The sequence below is a fragment of the Chelonia mydas genome, chromosome 9 (assembly GCF_015237465.2).
Source record: "Chelonia mydas isolate rCheMyd1 chromosome 9, rCheMyd1.pri.v2, whole genome shotgun sequence".
Classification (NCBI taxonomy): domain Eukaryota; kingdom Metazoa; phylum Chordata; order Testudines; family Cheloniidae; genus Chelonia; species Chelonia mydas.
In genome coordinates, this window is record NC_057855.1 from 43,259,533 (window position 1) to 43,279,352 (window position 19,820).

The 19,820-nt window shown below is 40.6% G+C and overlaps 1 protein-coding gene across 4 annotated transcripts in view; it reads left to right on the top strand.

Annotated features, from left to right (window-relative positions):
• The window catches only part of LOC102940836 (glypican-5), a 614,981-nt gene that overhangs the window by 453,568 nt on the left and 141,593 nt on the right, over positions 1–19,820 (top strand). For all 4 annotated transcript variants that reach the window (XR_006283739.1, XM_043522374.1, XM_037908861.2 and 1 more), the window contains one exon: positions 9,159–9,309. Coding sequence is in view for 3 of the 4 variants with exons in the window: in XM_043522374.1 (XP_043378309.1) it covers positions 9,159–9,309 (151 nt within the window). In the remaining variant the exon portion in view is untranslated. The remainder of the gene's footprint in view (positions 1–9,158; positions 9,310–19,820) is intronic.

Consider the following 19,820-nt stretch of genomic DNA (forward strand, 5'->3'; position numbering starts at 1 on the left):
AATAGCGCTTCCCTATTTACTTTCTCCCCAGCAGTCATGATTTTATAAACCATTATCATATCCCCCTTAGTTGTCTCTTTTCCAAGATGAAAAGTACCAGTCTTATTAATCTCTCCTCACACGACAGCCATTCATACACCTAATCATTTTTATTGCCCTTTTCTGAACCTTTTCCAGTTCCAATATATCTTTTTTGAGATGGAGCGACCACATCTGCACAAAGTATTCAAGATGTGGGCATACTATGGATCTATATAGAGGCAATATGATATTTTCTGCCGTATTGTCTATCCCTGTCTTAAAGATTCCCAACATTCTGTTCGCTTTTTTGGCTGCCGCTACACATTGAGTCAATGTTTTCAGAGAACTATCCACAATGACTCCAGGATCTCTGTCTTGAGTGGTAACAGCTAATTTAGACCCTATCATTTTATATGTATAGTTGGGTTATGTTTTCCCATGTGCACTACTTTGCATTTATCAACATGGAATTTCATCTGCCATTTTGTTGCCCAGTCACCCAGTTTTGAGAGATCCTTTTGTAGCTCTTCGCAGTCTGCCTGGGCCTTCACTATCTTGAGTAGTTTTGTATCATCTGCAAATTTTGCCGCCTCACTGTTTACCCCTTTTTCCAGATCATTTATGAATATGTTAAATAGGACTGGGCCCAATACAGACCCTTGAGGGACACCACTATTTACCTCTCTCCATTCTGAAAACTGACCATTTATTCCTACCCTTTGTTTCTTATCTTTTAACAATCCACGAGAGAACCTTCCCTCTTATCCCATGACTGCTTACTTTGCCTAAGAGCCATTGGTGACAGACTTTGTCAAAAGCTTTCTGAAAATCTAAATCTAAAAATGCTTGAATAGATAAAGAATTGGGTTGGTTATTGTAGACTTAGGTCAACTTGTAAGTGAAGCAATTCAGGGTAAATTGAGGTGGATAATGGAGTCCACAAAGATCAGCACTAGAACCAATTTTGTTCACACTTATCATCCTAAATTGTCTAGAAGAGAGAACATTTGATGAAATTTGCTGATGAAACAAAACTAGTGGGAAAAAAGTTAAGTAGAAAGGAAAAGGCATCAAAATGCAAAATTACGTGCATGACCTAGGGACACTGGCAGAGAAGTGACTTACAAAATTCACCATAAACAAATGAAGGTGATTAGACTGGGATAAAACTTGACCTTAGCAAAGCTTTTGATACGGTCTCCCATAGTATTCTTGCCAGCAAGTTAAAAAAGTATGGATTGGCTGAATGGACTATAAAGTGGATAGAAAGCTGGCTAGATTGTCAGGCTCAATGGGTAGTGATCAACGGCTCGATGTCTAGTTAGCAGCTGGTATCAAGCGGAGTGCCCCAGGGGTCCGTCCCGGGGCCAGTTTCATTCAACATCTTTATTAATGATCTGGATGATGGGTTAATTGCACCCTCAGCAAGTTAGGTAAACTGACTTTTAAATTGAAGGTAGAGGTAGATACGATGGAGGGTAGGGATAGGGCCCAGAGTGACCTAGACAAATTGGAGGATTGGGCTAAAAGAAATCTGATGAGGTTCAACAAGGACAAGTACAGAGTTTTGTACTTAGGAAGGAAGAATCCCATGCACTGCTACAGGCTGGGGACTGACTGGCTAAGCAGAAGTTCTGCAGAAAAGGACCTGGGGATTAGAGTGGACGAAAAGCTGGATATGAAGCAGCAGTGTGCACTTGTTGCCAAGAAGGCCAATGGCATATTGGGCTGTATTGCCAGCAGATGAGGGAAATGATTATTCCCCTCTATTAGGCACTGGTGAGGCCACACCTGAAATATTGCATCCAGTTTTAGTCCCCACACTACAGAAGGGATGTGGACAAATTGGACAGAGTCCAGCGGAGGGCAACGAAAATGATCAGGGGGCTGGGGCACATGACTTACGAGGAGAGGCTGAGGGAACTGGGGTTATTTAGTCTTCAGAAGAGAAGAATGAGGGGGGATTTAATAGCAGCCTTCAATTACCTGAAGGGGGGTTCCAAAGAGGATGGAGCTAGGCTGTTCTCAATGGTGGCAGATGAGAGAACAGGAAGCAATGATCTCAAGTTGCAGTGGGGGAGGTCTATATTGGATATTAGGAAACACTATTTCACTAGAAGAATGGTGAAGCACTGGAATGGGTTACCTAGGGAGGTGGTGGAATCTCCATCCTTAGAGGTTTTTAAGGCCCGGTTTGACAAAGCTTTGGCTGGGATGATTTAGTTGGGGTTGGCCCTGCTTTGGCGGTTGGGGTAGGACTATATGACCTCCTGAGGTCTCTTTCAATTGTAATATTATATGATTCAATGATTCTAAAACCTAAGAAAAGTATATCTACCCATAGTGGTCAAAACACTAAGCAGAAAGGCTTTGTGGGGAGTGGGGAGAAGACATGAATGAAATTCTAAAACCATTGAAAGCGCTCAACCAAATTTAATGAAGTATGCATAACAATTTGATTAGATTATTTTCGTATTGTATAGGTGAAACCCGATTTGTTATGCGAGGGTTACTGTGAGGAACTGGGTAAATAGAGCAGAAGGAAACCAGAATGATACCTAGGAGTCTCTGTTGTTCAAAAAGGTTATGCATTTTTATTCTTTAGGTAAAAATTAACATAAGAGGGCCCCTTATTGAGGTATTCTCATCTCTGAAGGGACTAGAGAAGGGAAGTGCAACAAGCCTTTTGGAGTTAGTGTGAGATACAAGCATGAGGGAGAGCAGACTGAAGAAAATGCCTGACTAGAGATTGAAGAAAAAGAAGAGTTTTGCTTCTTTATGCCGAAAGAAAGAAAAGGACTGCACGGAGTACATGTGAATGGCAGAAACAAGAGCAAACAGTTTTATGAGGGGATTAAGTGCACATATGGAGGGAAATTGACTATACATGTCATCTCAAAGGAGAGGATGCACTTAGAATAAGTATATGTGGCTCTTATGTCCTAAAATTTCTTATGTTCCTATTGTTTTGTAAATTGACAGAGCATCTGCTCAGTCACCAGGCATCAGTAAAATCCAGCCCTTTATGTACAGCACTAATTTTGTCAGTTCTTATGAAAAAATACAGACAATTGGCTAAGAAAGCAGCGTATTGTTTCATTCTGCTGTAGTCATTTCTGACCTAATAAGCATTTAGAAAGGACTTTTTTTAATGAAACACTGAGCAGACTGAGAAAAAATACTTATATTCTAACAGGAAGGATTGAGTCATTTGTGACTTTATTTTCCAGAGTAGGCTTTTTTACATTGTTCGTGCAAAATTCATTGTCTCTGAAGATAATGATATGTATTTCATCAGAACAGTTTTGAAAAAAAATTGTTTGTCAGCCTCTTTAGACAGGATCATGTTTTGCCTTCAGTTACTAAATGATGTATATCTTATGTCTGTCTTGATGTCTATGAAAACATCGCAAGTGAGAGATGTCTCGACTCATACTCTTTGTAATTGACTAACAGGTGGACTACTGTCAAGTTTATTCAGTTCATAGCAATGGCCATCTTTTTGGAATATAAAAATATTCATACTGAAGTACATCATAGAGGAAACAGACCACTTGGGAAACAATTAACATGTAGGAGTCATCTTTGAATATTCCAAGCACTCACCTTTAGGAGACGTTATCCTATGGTATCTATATGGTATCCTCATAGCTTTTCCATTGCCATGTTCACTGATCTGATAAACTTGAAAGTCTGGTGCAAAATATAATTTTAAAAAAATCTATTTTCTAATTAAATGAGCCCTTGTTATTCTATTTTGCTGAATTCTTACCTCAGATACAAATACAATAGTTACACTTTTACAGAATCGTATCTCAAGGAGCTATACAGCTATTAATTAATTAATCAGGAGGGGCATTCACAAAATTGATGCTCGAGTGGGAATGCTGCCATTGTACAAAAAGCGTTTGAGAATAAATCTGTATTCGACCATGCCCTGTGGCCAAAGATCAAGAGAATGAATTAAGGTTTGGCCCATAGTGGGAGATTTGGGCCCTTTGTGTCGCATAACATTTGGAACAAGCGTGGTGAACCACATTTCCTGCATATAATATACTCCAGGCATTTGCTGGAATAAACAATATGCATGCACCTTGTCAGCGGTGTATTTAATTCAGAGCTTCCTGGTTACATTTGATTTTACACACATTTCAGCTAAATCAAATGCAAAAACAATCTATTCAGGAATATTGTGTAGGTTCTCAACACTCTTTAGAGGACTATGGGCTTGATCCAAAGCCCATAGTCAGTGGAAAGACTCCCATTAACGTCAAGGGGTTTTAGATTAGGCCTTATTCATGTTGCCTTTTAATGAGCAAAAGATATAATATGGATACTTCATACCCACATGCTGGTGGTCAGTCTGCCAATTCTCATAAAGCAAGCAGGACTGGAGCTGTTCATTACAGGGTTGGTCTTTTAATTAAGTCAGTACAGAACCAGTGGTCCAGAATAGCATTAGAAAGCACTATGCTTTTGGAAGTGCTATCTTTTGGATGAAAAAATTGAAGTCATAAAGTCTATGCTCCTGTTAAAACTCCCGTGATGTTTTCTACAAGGGTAGAGATATTAGATCCTGTGCCCTGGCACAAATCCAAAGGGGTTATTGCATTTCTTCTACCAAAAATCCAGTTCTGCTGTTTCAGTTGGATAAGGTACTGCATTCTTCACTTCTGGTCCTGAGCTACTGTGCAGGGCTCCTGCTCACTGTTTAAGCGGCCAGAGGTGGCGGTGGTTGGGTTTCAGTGATGGATTAATTGATCTGCATGTGTATTGATAGATAGCTAGCACGGTCAGTAAAGTTATACCACATTGAACTATTTTGTTGAAAGTGTGAAATAAATGCCAGTTATTGATCCAGATCAGTCTCTTCCATGGAAACATATGGGGAGGAGACTATGGCAGAGAATCCATTTGGAGAGGTTCTCTCCATGTTGGTCCATTAGGGAGTGGAATTTGTCCCTCCTCCACCTCACAGAAAAGACCATGGGGGTTGATGCCTCCAAATTTTCAGGATTCCTCGGGCTCCATTGCATGTCAGGACCATCAGGGCAAACTACATATTAGCTCTAGCTAATATTGGTACTACAGATTAGCTCTAGCCCCTAGTGAAAGCTCCTCTCACAGCCTGGCAGCACGGCTCCATTGGAACAAAGCACAAGTGACCACCCCTGACCTGGCTGCCTCCAGGACCTACAAAAAACACACAAAAAGATAATAAGACTGCATAATCCTTTTTGCATAAGATCCACAAGGAGGATAATGTCTATTGCCACCCCCATCCCTGCCTGCCAGTTCCCTCCCCAGACTGCCTCCTTCCATTTCTCTTTGCATATTCTCAAACCTCTGGAGGAGATGGGCTGGCCCTGCAGAAGCAGCTGAGTCCACTTCTGTGCAGTAGGGGAGATCTGCATGCAGAAGAGGCCCTACATGCATACATCTGGGGGAGATAATCTGAGTCTTTATTATGCAATAAGTATTTCAGGAGTAATAAAGTTGCTACTCCTGTACATGTTAAATCTATTTTTAATTTTGGTTAACTGCACCAGTACACCAACCATAGTCCAGGATAGTCAATTTTTTCATTAATGACATGGATAATGGAGTGGGGAGAGTATGTGTATAATATTTGTGGATGATATCAGGATGAGAGAGATAGTAAGCACTTTGGAAGACAGACTTAGAATTCATAGCCGGCGCGTGGCTCTGGCATTTGGGGAGGCCGGTGCGAGCAACGGAAGCTCCCCCGGCATCCAGACTCTGGCCCCACCCCCTCTCGGCCTCCTCCCCCTGAGGCCCCACCCATGCTTCGCCGCAGGCCCCACCTCCGCTCTACACCAGGTCCCGGTCCCATTCAGCCCCTCCCCACTCAGCCCCGCCGCTGTCGCTCGCTCCTCTCCTCTGCCGCAGATGGGCCCATGGGGGAAAAGTGTGGGTGGGGCCATGGCCTAGGCGTCCCCTCCATGCTCGCAAAGGCAGTGGGTCGGAGGCTGTTTGCGGAGGCTGAGCCTCCCCGGCCTATTATACCCATGTTAGAATTCAAGAAGACCTTGATACATTGGAGAATTGGTCTGAAATCAATAAGATAAATATGGTACTTTGCATTTGTCTTTACTGAATTGTAGGAAAGAAAAAACAATTACTCAACCTCAAGATGGGGAATAACTGGCTTGGGAGTAGTCCTGCTGAAGAGGATCTGGGGTTATGGTAGATCACAAATTGAACGTGAGCCAACAATATGATGCAGTTGCACAAAAGGCTAATGTCATTGTAGGCTGTATTAAGAGAAGTGTAATTGTTCCACTCCACTTGACACTGGTGACATAATTGTTCTGCTGTACTTGACACTGGTGAGGCCTCAGATGGAGTATAGTGTCCAGCTTTGTGTGCCACTCTTTAAGAAAGAGGTGGACAAATTGGAGAGAATCAAGAGGAGAGCAACACAAATGGTAAAAGGTTTGGAAAACCTGACGTATGAGAAAAAATTAGAAAAACAACAACTGTCATGTGTAGTCTTGAGAGAAGAAGACTGAGGGGGGATCTGATGACAGGCTTCAAGTTTGTTAAGGGCTGTTATACAGAGGTTGATGATCAATTGATCTCTGTGCCCACTGAAGGTAGGACAAGAAGTAATGGATTTAATTTGCAGCAAAAAGATTTAGGTTAGATAGTATGAAAAAAAAATATGTATAAGCTAGTTAAGCTCTGGAATAGGCTTCTAAGGGAGTCTGTGGAATCCTCATCATTGGAGGCATTTAAGAACCGGCTGGACAAACACCTGCCAGGGATGGTCTAGGTTTCTTTGGTCCTCTTTTAGCATTTGGGGCTGGACTAGATGACCTCTCAAAGTCCCTTCCAACCTTATATTTCTATTATTTCTATGATTTCCCAAAGCACGGGACATGCAATTGATAGGTAGGGGCAAAAGACATGAAAATGTCCTTGGGTATATGCATCTTTCCTGTGCCCTGTTTCAAGGCACTGAGTCAGGGGACCAAAGGTCACATGGCAACAGCCCAGAGGTGGGGCTTACTATAAGAGGGAGCCTTTTCAGCCAAAGGAGAAGGAGACTTGGCTGGGGTCCTTGCTACACCAGCTGGGAGATACTGTAGGTGTAGACGTCTCTGCTGGGAAAGACTTTAGGAAAGAGGAGGTTTGGGGGAGGAACTGTAGAATGTGGGGAGGAGGGCTAATAGATGTGTATATAAGTTGCCATTGAGCTGTTTTCCTGAAGGGAAGGCAGGACATCGCATTCAGTAGTCTGGGAAATGCGGCAGTGCACCCATGGTTGAACACAGAGCTCATTTCTCTGCCCTTTTCCAGGACAGCTGAGCACACATCATTCGGTTATTCACTTTTGAGTCATGAGTGCTGAATGAAATCAATTTGAAAAAGAGTTATTACCTTAACAGGCAGTAAACCTTTCTGCCTTGACTGCAAACAATCATTAAAAGCCTTTATTAAATTTTGCATCTGTTCTGTTCACCACTTAGCCATTTCTTTTCATTCTGAAGGATTATAACCAAGAATGAATGAGTCTCCTCCAAGATGGTCAGGACACAATAAATCTATGAACTAACTGAATAATCCTTTCCTCCACATACACAGATTTATTTTTTACATTTGCTAAAAATATTTGCTCTCTTACTTCCCCATGACATCAGGCTTTCAGCCTGTGAATAATGATGCTCGACATCAGACAGCTTGTTAAAAAAAAAATCCAACAACAATTGGACAGTGTTCAATGCCTTTCCCAACTAAAATCCATATTCCTCTCCCTCACAAACTCATCTTCCCACTGCAGTGCAGTGATGTGTGCATCTTCAGAATAACCAGAATGGACAATTTCAGGTAAAGGGTAAATTAGCCAGGTTCTCCCCAGTACGAGGTAGCAACTATTGTTCACTAGAACAGGACCCCTAGGCACAGTGAGACATGCATTTGTCAGACTGCATTATTATGGAAGCTCGCTGTATTTGAAGAGGAATGTGAAAACAATTCAAGAGTTCCTGGTGGTGGAAAATGCTGCGGCCTTCCTCTTCTGCCATTTAGGTCTCCGTTAGTGTGTCAAGCCTGAGTTCCAGTTTCTCGGCTGGCTCCCACGCCATTTCCACTGCCAGATTGATCTGTCCTGATCTTCAAAGCTGTAAATATATCAGATCAGGTCCCAGCTATATTAGAGACCTCATTTCCATCTTCAGACTGCCAAAACCACAGCCCAGAATGATGTATGTGAGGGGTAAGGACAAGGCATTCTCAGTTGAGGGGACCCGACCATGGAATTAACTAACTTCCAAGAGGAGATCAGAGAAATCCAGAGTGGCCAAGTTTAGGAAACACTACCAAACTTCCTTGTTGTGAGAACTTTTCCAGCATAACCAGAATGACATTCACAGCATCAGCTACAACCTTCTTCCCTTCTAATTACCGAAGAAAAAGCCTTACCCCAAAAAGGGAGAAGAGCCGGCCACTTAGGCTGCCATTGAAAACAAGTTTTAATGGTGGTCTAGACCTTTGTGATGACACATTTGTGTTTCTTACACTGTAAAGTATGACAAATGGGGATGGCATATAAAGCTCAAAAAAGGTTTGTTTTATAGCAAATACAGTACTTCAGCTAGCATGAGCTAATGCCGTGAATTCAGAGTGACTCCAGAAACAGCTTGTTCTTATTCTATAGTAATTCCAAGAAATTTGTTTCAGTCAAATGTTTTGCTAATTCAAGTTAAAGTGAAGTGCACAACTTGCAGTCTGCACAGGCTTTGGACCTGATCTTGTTAACTACTCAATGCCCTAAAAATCCTACCTTAAGGCCCAATCCTGTAAGATACTAGGGCCCTCATGTATGAGGTATTAAATGCCTGCAACACCTCTGTGATGACCCTGCCCCTCATCCAGGAAACTTTACTGTTGACTTCATATGAAAATAACCCAAAACATTGCACTAAGCGTATGGTGAAATATAACATTGTTAATATAAAATGGTGAAATAGAACATTTTTAACAACAGAATCAGACCCACAGTATTTCAGAACCAAGGGTCCTCGGCCCCTTATAGAATCAGGCTCTTTGTCACTTGCACCTTGAATTGTGTGAAGACACTAAATTTCATAGTGACTTGTTTTCTTGTCTTTTAGCTGGATACAGAGAAGACAAAATTGAAGTTGGAACGATGGGCTTCCAGGGAAAGTGGCAGTGGGGGCTGGAAAAGTGAAGCAATGGAATCAAGCGGGGACTGTGATGATGAGGATGGATGTCAAGGATCTGGTGACAGAATTCACACAGCAGGTAAATGCAGAGAAAATGTTCTCTGAATATTCATTCACATTTTAAAGCAGGTTTCAACTGAGTAGTGTTTTGGAGCCTTTCCATGAACATGGGTAAAGAAAAACATGATGCTTGTGGAAAGTGAATTTAAACTTATATCTCAAATATTTGCTGAAAGTGAATTTCAAAATTCCATATTGGATTGTAAATCTGAAATTTGCATTGTGTTGGTGACTTACATAATCAAGTTTTTAACAAAAGAAGAGGCACTAGACAACTAACCAAAACAACATAACTTGCAAAGTTGAAATACCGAACATTTGCAACTGCAGCAGGTTGAAAAAATGTCAACTTTTTTTCTGTGGAAACTGAAACCTTTAGCAGAAATGTATTGATTTTGAGAAAAAAAAAAGGGTTTTCATGACCCCCCACCGAATGGTCAATAACCTAGCATTTAGAAAACTCACCTGGGATGTAGAAGACCCAGGTTCAAGTCCTTGCTCTGGTGGGTTGGTTGTGTGTGTGTGTGTTTCTCATGTCTTTTCACAAAGAAATTTCAAAAGGTCTCATTTTTGTTAGTCAGAATGAAAAAAAATGTCAAAACTTTTAAATTTTTCCTGGTACAAAAATTGCTGCTTTTAGCCAGCCCTGTTTCCAACAAATGTTTGGTGAGGTATTCAGATGTGGAGAAAAGTGTGTTTATTAAAATCAGAAATAATTTGAATAACAAATAAATGTAGAGATTTTCCACATTCTTCTCACAAATATTTTATAAACAAAGGTTGGGAAACATAGGTGAATACATTAAAGTTTTAAGTAATATGTTTTTTGTCTTCATGTGGTACATTATAAACAATAGCCGGGTGCTAAATCATTTTCAATTGATAATTAAACTCTTTATGTATTGTAGTACTGCCAAAATATACAATGGCTCTTTTGTAGTTAGAGTTCAAAAATGAAAAAATAGAAGCTTTTGAAATTTGGTTTATTGTTAACTTTAGTAATGTGAAATAAGGAAGCAACATAATGTCTCCTCCTTCCTTTTTGCAATCGGTTGAAATAAAATTATTTATGATGAGATGGTTGTGGATTAAAAAGAATTACATTTGCCTAATTAGCTCTCCCATTGATTTGGCTGGGATTATATCAACTAAAAATATAATTACAATTAATTTGACCAAATGCTTTGGATTCAGAACAGTAAGAGTAGCTATTCCTTCTTGTGAAAACTGTAATAGTGTTTTATAATTAATATATTATATTGTATGCAGGTTACTAGCAGTAAATTTGTTTGGCATATCTAGATGCAATTAAGCGATAAAATGAGATTAGTCTCATTACAAAACGCCTTTGCTTTAGTAGAATGTTAAAATATAAAAACACTTCAATTTCATTTAATTTCCTCTTGGTATGTGTCTGTAAACTATGGTGCTTTTTAATTGCAAAGTTACATTATACAACTTGAGATCTACCAAGAGTGCTCTGATTATTGCTTTGTAGATATGCAGTGCCAGAAATTTAGCTCACTTGAGAACTTCTAGTGGCAAAGCACTGAATAGGAGTCTGATCCAAAGCCCACTGAACTCAATGGGGGACCTTCCCATTGACTTCAGTGGGCTTTGGATCAGTCCTTAAATGACATCTCTAAAGTATCAGTCTCAATGAATGCTGTTGCATGTGATTAAATGTAATAAAAAGGGCTTTCAAAGGGTAAACGTCTTTGGCAGAGCAATAATAATAATGATGATGATTTTAACACCAGGTCTATGCAGAAGTCTCCCTAAAGAGGACATATCTAAGTATCTGACTCTGAAATGATGAAACCAGAATCCAGCACAGTACACTAAAATAGTCATCATTTATTTAAAATCGATATGAAAATAATTTACAAACATTGTGCTTACAGTCATGCTCTATAGATTGAGAAGCATTGCTGCTGTGAAGCATAGTGTATGGATTACTTACAAATATTTTTTTGCAATACTATTGAACCATCCTTCCCTACCTTCCTACCAACAAAAACAATAAATCCCCAAAGCACATGGATTTCACCAGCATCTAGATTACCTGCTTCAACATATTCAACTGTAGGCTGACTAAAAGTGTCCCTGACCAAATGTCATTATCTTCCCCAGTTCCCACTTGCTCTAGAAAGCGAGTTAGAGACCAGATCCTGATCTGGTTTAAATTTTTGTATTTATATTGATTTTGATTTACACTATCTGAGGATCTGATCCCATGCTTATATATTCCAATTCTGCACTCAGATATTCATAGACAGCTCCTCAAGCTTTTATGCATAACCAGCCAATATCAATATATTTCACAGTTGTCTGTCTGCACTCTTCAAATCCTGAAGTTTTGTTTGCCATTTTTCAGCTATCTAGAATCTTTTCTGAATGTCAGTTACATTCCCCAGTTCCCTTCATCTCTTCCATTAAGATTTGTACCTGAATACAGTATTATGTAGTGCTCGTGTTTTGTTTTTGGCAGTTGCATATAAGCCTTTTATAGTCAAATCCATTATTAGCTCTAAAGACCACTACTTATACATTTAAACATACTGTATTTAATTATATAGCCCGTTAGTCTGTATTCGCAAAAAGAAAAGGAGTACTTGTGGCACCTTAGAGACTAACCAATTTATCTGAGCATAAGCTTTCGTGAGCTACAGCTCACTTCATCGGATGCATACTGTGGAAACTGCAGAAGACATTATATACACAGAGACCATGAAACAATACCTCCTCCCACCCCACTCTCCTGCTGGTAATAGCTTATCTAAAGTGATCACTCTCCTTACAATGTGTATGATAATCAAGTTGGGCCATTTCCAGCACAAATCCAGGTTTTCTCACCCTCCGTCCCCGTCCCCCCCCCACACACACACACACACACAGGCTCACAGTGAGCTTGTGGGGGGGGCGGAGGGTGAGAAAACCTGGATTTGTGCTGGAAATGGCCCAACTTGATTATCATACACATTGTAAGGAGAGTGATCACTTTAGATAAGCTATTACCAGCAGGAGAGTGGGGTGGGAGGAGGTATTGTTTCATGGTCTCTGTGTATATAACGTCTTCTGCAGTTTCCACAGTATGCATCCGATGAAGTGAGCTGTAGCTCACGAAAGCTTATGCTCAAATAAATTGGTTAGTCTCTAAGGTGCCACAAGTACTCCTTTTCTTTTTATGATTTTGACAAACATTTATCAATACAATACTAACCATTTTCTTTCACAACTCTTTTTTCTAACTACTTGTAATACTGCTAAGCTTCTCTTCTTTGATAAGCCTTCTCCTGATGGTATATCCTTCCTGTTGTCACATTTCTTCTCATCATCTTAAAGATACCTGGCATTTTACTTCATTATAGCATTCAGGCTGAGTTATTATCTTGGGACGTAATTCCAATCCTTGCTTCCTACATGACTGTTTAGATGGAGGAACCTTGCTCCCCCACTCCCCTGCCCCTGTCTTCTCCAAGTATTATAACCAGGTAGTTTATCCGGTTATACATTTTCTCTTGAGGGCACATGAGCAGGTTTTTCCCCCTGAGAACATCCTTTCTTTTTAAATGAAGAGAAAATAACTTGTTTTTTCTCTTGATAACTTCTGTCTGATTTGTATCAGATCTCAACAGCTATTGAAGGTTAATGTATTTTTCTCATTGTTCATGAATTCTCTCATCATCAGATTTTCTTTTGCATATCAGGATCCTTTTGTCCTTTATGATGTCCTTATCCTCCTCATTTCTCTGTCTTTTCTAAATATCAGTGTACTGTACAAATTCTCATCTTAACCATACTTCATTCCCATTCACCACGTTATACTTGTATTTATCTAAATATGTAATTCTACAGCTGCTGATTTGTGTAATTATTATTATCGTCTCAGAATATTGATGGAATATCTGCTGGCAGCCAGCCCACACATCAAATTCTCATCTCCACATGTCTTCAGTTCCATTGCTGATTATCCCAGATGGTGTCAATATTGCATTTTCTCAGCTCTTCTGTTCTCCTGTCCTTTGAATCCTCTACATCACACACCATCCCTGTGTTACTGGCTTTCTTTATTCATTTTAGGTATCCTTTATTCCATGAGATATTGTGTTTCCTACTGAGTTTTTACTACACTCACTATTTCCTGTATTGTTATACCATTGTAAGTGGCTCATCCTGTTCAAAAAACTGCAAAACAATTTAATTCTCTACTTAATATTTATTTTGAGGAAGGCTCACTGGTTTCAAACTTTAATTTTTGTCATCTTCGTTTGTGGGTGAAGAGGGTTACCTGTTTCCAACTACAGCATAAACATGGCCTACCAGTTGCCCTGTAACACTATGGACTGAAACGTTTGTCTCAAAGTCAGACGCAACTGAGTCTGTATTCTACTTAGGAGAGACTTGAGAGAAGGGGGAGGAACAAGAAGGGGCAGAGAAAAAAATGCATTAAAAATCAGTGTGAAAAAATGGAGCCAGGATGGAGGGAAATAAACAAATACAGAAGATCAGATTCTGATTCCAAGTACTTTAGATTGACGCTGCTATAACTTCATTATCTCAGGGGTGTTAATCAGGAGATGTTCAGAGAGCAATTCAGAGAAAAGGAACAGAAAAGAGAAATGAAAAATTCTAATGAAAAATCATTTTTGCACACAAGATTTTCCCAGGCCTATTTGTGAAATCTATGTTAAAGTCTGCTAAGTTACAGTAAAGATAATGTGTTGTCATTAGGGAAACATTCATAGGAGCCTGATTTACACTGAAAAGCATGAGAACGGGGGTGATCATTCTTAACTCCTTTTCCTTTCTTACCATTCACATAACTAGGGATTTGGAGACATTGGGAAATGAAAGTAATAGTGTCTGATTCACTTACTTTGGATTTACAGTGGTGTAACTGAGATCAGAGTTTGCCCCATAATAGTCACTTTCATATCTGGACAAATAAGAGAGACATGAGTAGTTGCCAGGCCAAATAATTGAGTTACTGAGTGATGTAGATCTTCGTCTCTAATAATATACAGCTGATTGAGTGCCCATGTCCTCTCATAGGAGTTTTCTCCTAACTTTAGTTATAACAGTGGGAAGAATGAGCTGAGCCAAAGAAGACTAAAGCTACTACTGTTAAATAACTTTGGCATCATCTCTGTTCAAAAAGGAGCAAAGGTAATTCATGAAGTTTAATTTTCCCTCTCATAAGATGTATGTAAATTGCAGCAAATTTGTGTTCACTTTAGCTGGGCTTAGGAATAATTAAAAGGTAAGAACATTTCAGGTACTTATAGTGTAAACCTTCAAATGCACTGCAGAACAAGGGTGAAGTAAGCACAGGGGAGATTGAGGTCAGGACATTTGGGGTTTGTCTATTTGGAATAAACCTATATAAACAAATAGTGATCAGAGACACTACAGTAGATCATTTTGAAGACTTTCTGTCTGAAATAGTACCATTAATCCTGAGTCCGCTGAAGACTTTATATTGCAATACATTTTACTAACTTTAGCTTGTCACTGATATTTGATTTGATTACTTTAAACAGAAATGATTATTTAAATACATACTTGTCAGGGGTTTGTTTTGTAAATAGCCCTGTGTTGGAAGCTCCCCAAACTAATTTTCTGCTCAACTCCCTGTCAGACATTTTTTACAGTGCTATGTCACAAATACTCATTTTTAAAAGAAAAATCATCTTGGCATGGAGCTATGAAGCTACTGATAGAAATGAGGGAGCCAGAATGAGAAGGTGCATGCACTGAGAAGGCGTAGCCTGATGGTATGTGGTAGCTAGAGATGCGTGGAATCCAAACTCTATAGAAAACTAATCTTACTAAACATCAGAAGCTGTATTCATAGAATCATAGAATATCAGGGTTGGAAGGGACCTCAGGAGGTCATCTAGTCCAACCCCCTGCTCAAAACAGGACCAATCCCCAACTAAATTATCCCAGCCAGGGCTTTGTCAAGCCTGACCTTAAAAACCTCAAAAGAAGGAGATTCTACCACCTCCCTGGGTAATGCATTCCAGTGCTTCATCACCATCCTAGTGAGAAAGTTTTTCCTAATATCCAACCTAAATCTCCCCCACTGCAACTTGAGATCATTACTCCTTGTTCTGTCATCTGCTACCACTGAGAACAGTCTAGAGCCATCCTCTTTGGAACCCCCTTTCAGGTAGTTGAAAGCAGCTATCAAATTCCCGCTGCCCCCCATTCTTCTCTTCTGCAGACTAAATAATCCCAGGTCCCTCAGCCTCTCCTCATAAGTCATGTGTTCCAGTCCCCTGATCATTTTTGTTGCCCTCCGCTGGACTCTTTCCAGTTTTTCCACATCCTTCTTGTAGTGTGGGGCCCAAAATTGGACACAGTACTCCAGATGAGGCCTCACCAATGTCGAATAGAGGGGAATGATCACGTCCCTCGATCTGCTGGCAATGCTCCTACTTATACAGCCCAAAATGCCGTTAGCCTTCTTGGCAACAAGGGCACACTGTTGACTCATATCCAGCTTCTCGTCCACTGTAACCCCTACGTCCTTTTCTGCAGAACTGCTGCCTAGCCACTCGGTCCCTAGTCTGTAGCAGTGCATAGGATTCTTCTGTCCTAAGTGCAGGACTCTGCACTTGTCCTTGTTGAACCTCATCAGATTTATTTTGGCCCAATCCTCTAATTTGTCTAGGGCCCTCTGTATCCTATCCCTGCCCTCCAGCATATCTATCACTCCTCCCAGTTTAGTGTCATCTGCAAACTTGCTGAGGGTGCAATCCACACCATCCTCCAGATCATTAATGAAGATATTAAACAAAACCGGCCCAGGACTGACCCTTGGGGCACTCCGCTTGATACCAGTTGCCAACTAGACATGGAGCCATTGATCACTACCCGCTGAGCCCAACGATCTAGCCAGCTTTCTATCCACCTTGTAGTCCATTTATCCAGCCCATACTTCTTTAACTTGCTCGGAAGAATACTGTGGGAGACTGTATCAAAAGCTTTGCTAAAGTCAAGGAATAACACGTCCACTGCTTTCCCCTCATCCACAGAGCCAGTTGTCTCGTCAGAGAAGGCAATTAGATTAGTCAGGCATGACTTGCCCTTGGTGAATCCATGCTGACTGTTCCTGATCACTTTCCTCTCCTCTAAGTGATTCAGAATTGATTCCTTGAGGACCTGCTCCATGATTTTTCCAGGGACTGAATTGAGGCTGACTGGTCTGTACTTCCACAGATCCACCTTCTTCCCTTTTTTTAAAGATGGGCACTACATTAGCCTTTTTCCAGTTATCCGGGACCTCCCCCAATCGCCATGAGTTTTCGAAGATAATGGCCAGTATTCTCTGCTTCAAGTCAATAGAGTTAGGTCAGTAAAGAGTTTGACCCTAGTTATTGAGAGTGTCTACTCCTATGGAAGTCATTTGCAAGTGACTTGAGTGGAGGAAGCACCAGCCCCAGAGTTTGAAAGGCAGAGTACACAGGAGTGAAAACTCTCTCCTTGAATAACTCCAGTAAGTTGTATATGATTTAGCTCTCTCTGACAATAGCTGTAATAGCTCAGTCATGCTGAGTAGCAATGGGATAAATGTGAAGGCTAAGGCAATTTGCCTCTAAAAACACCATAAAGCCAAAATTAATTAGGAGGAGCTAACAATACAAGGGCCTTAGAATTACTCCCAAATAGATAACCATATAACTTAATGGAAGCTGAATCTAAAATGTTAATGGCATTGTGCGATATTTTACATATAAAAAAAAACCCTGCCGGCTTAAGAAAAGTGTTTTCCATTATGAATTAGGCGTGATTCCACACACAGGTATGCTGATCTGGTGAACAAGTAGGCAAGCAGCATCTTCGTGCTTGCTCCATGTGCTCTGCTACATTGCTCAGAGCCTGTGCACTCCTTCTTAGCCTTGTGGAGCCCTGCTTGCAGAGCAGGTAAAGAGGGCATGTTACAGGTAGAGGGAGATACACTTAGGGCCAAACCAGAGTTAAGAGGCATGACAGCTTGTCTTAGTAGAACCCAGAAGTCTAGCAATTGCTGCTGTTTAAACCCCTGTCCCATCGGCCATTTGTAACTGCCTTGATTCACTTAATTCTGGTGGAGGCCCCTGCAGCTGGGAGAGGCAATGTATATGTACATGTAGATATCTACAGAAGTCCGTCACCCCGAACAGAAAGATGGCAAAAGCAGATCCAGAGGTCTTACAGAAACTATCAAGTTGAGTTTCTCTGGGCAAACTGAGACAGGTTCCTAAATGATAGGTGGCAGATGACTTTGGATTGACCCAAGTTCTGGGTCAAATTATGTTCACAGCTAGACAGGATCACTAGTCAGATGGTATCACAGGGAGTCTGTCACCAGCTTGGCTTGGCACTGGGCATCTAAGAACTTGAAAAACAATTAGGACCACTCCTTGGAGTGCCCCATAAATAGAACTTACCTTATCCCCTCATTACTATGCAATATATTAGACCTAAATTAGCCCTAGCTGCAGAAAGAACTTCTGTATGTACTGAGGCTTCCTTGGTTCCATAGACAAACACTGAAAACAAATCAGATTTGTGACATGAAGATGACAAAGGTTGTAAACTTCTTAATGGCCCTATTAAAGCCTCCTTCATCTACACTTCCTCTGACATGCAAGAAGTGATAGCCATGCATAGTGGAAGGTTGGTGGTAGAGGTAGAGTTGAGCTTTCAATGAAAAAAAACAGTGGCTTTTTTTTCTTGTTTTATGATTTATAAAGGTGGCCAGAAGGGTTTCTGTTGTTTTTAAAGCATGAGAGGGGTTATCTTTGCTTATTCTCCCCGCCCCACAAGAAATATCAGCAATGTCAGTTCTGGCCTTTCCTGTTTTTATTGGAGAACTCACTGAAGGGCTCAGATGTGTGTTATAAGCTTTTGTAGCCCTTAACTGGCCACAGATTTGTGTTATTCTGGCTGACCATCATAAAGCCAACAGACACTTTAACTGTCCTCTCCAGCTAAGGGGAGATCATTTAGGAACACAATGATATCCCAAAAGAAATCACATTTTCATTTCACAGTTTTCCTGTGGAACTAACGTATTACTTATATACCATATTCTCTGGTCACCTGGGAAGAACAGCGACTGAGGCATGCAACTTAATAATGGTGAGCATAATCTTACAGAGTCAGATCCACTTGTGTCAGTAATCATAGGTTAGTTGGGATCAATGTACTTATGACAGCTTAAACCAGCTGAGAGTCTAGCCCGGTGTTGGGTACCTTTCCTGCAAGGAAGTCAGAGATAGGGCATTTTTTTCCCAAAAAAGAGGATTTTTACATCATAGTTCTGATTTGATCCACAACGCCCCAATGTCCCTTATTTTAAAACTGCTTACTTGCCTTCCTCCATCTTGAAAGCAGAAGTTAAATAATATTTTTCTGCAAATATGTATTTTGGAAAGATTCTCTGACAGCAGATCCTCCAATGCAAAGCTATATTTTTGCTTCCATCTTCCAGTCTTTGCCCAGATCCTCAAGGACTATGAAGGAGTTTTTTAGGAGTAAAACTCTAGTTTAGATGGCTCATAAAAAGATTCGGGGCATATTTACACCTGTCCACCATAATTTATGACAGTGCTGTATAAGTATTAGGGAAGCGGAAAACAGGTAAAGAAACTGAACTGCAGGGTTCCTTGATCAGAAATTCTGCAGCAGCTTCATTTATAATGAAAAATGGAGGATTTAATTAATAAAATAAAGAAATGAATAATGCAATTGGTACAGTAGCGCCTGCATTATTTATTTTTGGCCCCTGAGAAGGCATACTGGGGCATGGGGAAATTGCAGGATAAGCAAGTTGTCTGGATATTTCTGCTAAAATTATCATCAGTGAAATAGTTAACAATGTGGGCATTTAAATTTCCATCATTAGATTTCAGACTGAGCATGTTATTGAGATAAACGGGGCAGTTCACATCTATCAGAGCTGTTATTTCAGGCTGTGTGCAGACTCAGGAAGGCAAAAGTGCATCTGTTTACATACCATTCATGTTTTAAAGGTTCTCTTTAAACCATGAGAAATAAAAGCATAGTATTTATATAAAAACTGGGATTCTGGAATATAATTCCATGGACGGTGGTGAATTCCATGGCCACAGAATTATGGAACACACAGTGTCTTAAACATAGTCATTAAGGATGGAAAAGAGCTGTTGGATCATTTGATCTGGATGCAGGATTGCTTCTTATGGCACCTCTCCTACTGTCGTCTAGTCTAGTTTTACAGTGCTCAAAAGATTGGGTTTCTACCACTCCCAGTGGGAGATTGTTCTATGGATCACCTGGCAGGCTGCTGGGTAGGGTCCATGGCTTCTAGGATCCATGGCTGTGGAGCAGCCTCGCCAGCCAGACTGCCCTGGGCTGGGGAACCCGGGCCTTCCCTGCTGTAGAGCCAGGAGCCTAGAAACCCTGGGGTTTCTCAGGGTATCTAGGTTCTTTGCTGCTGATCTGGGGGAATAGAAGTTCTTGGGCTCCTGGCTCAGTTTCATTTTGAAGCTTCTGAAA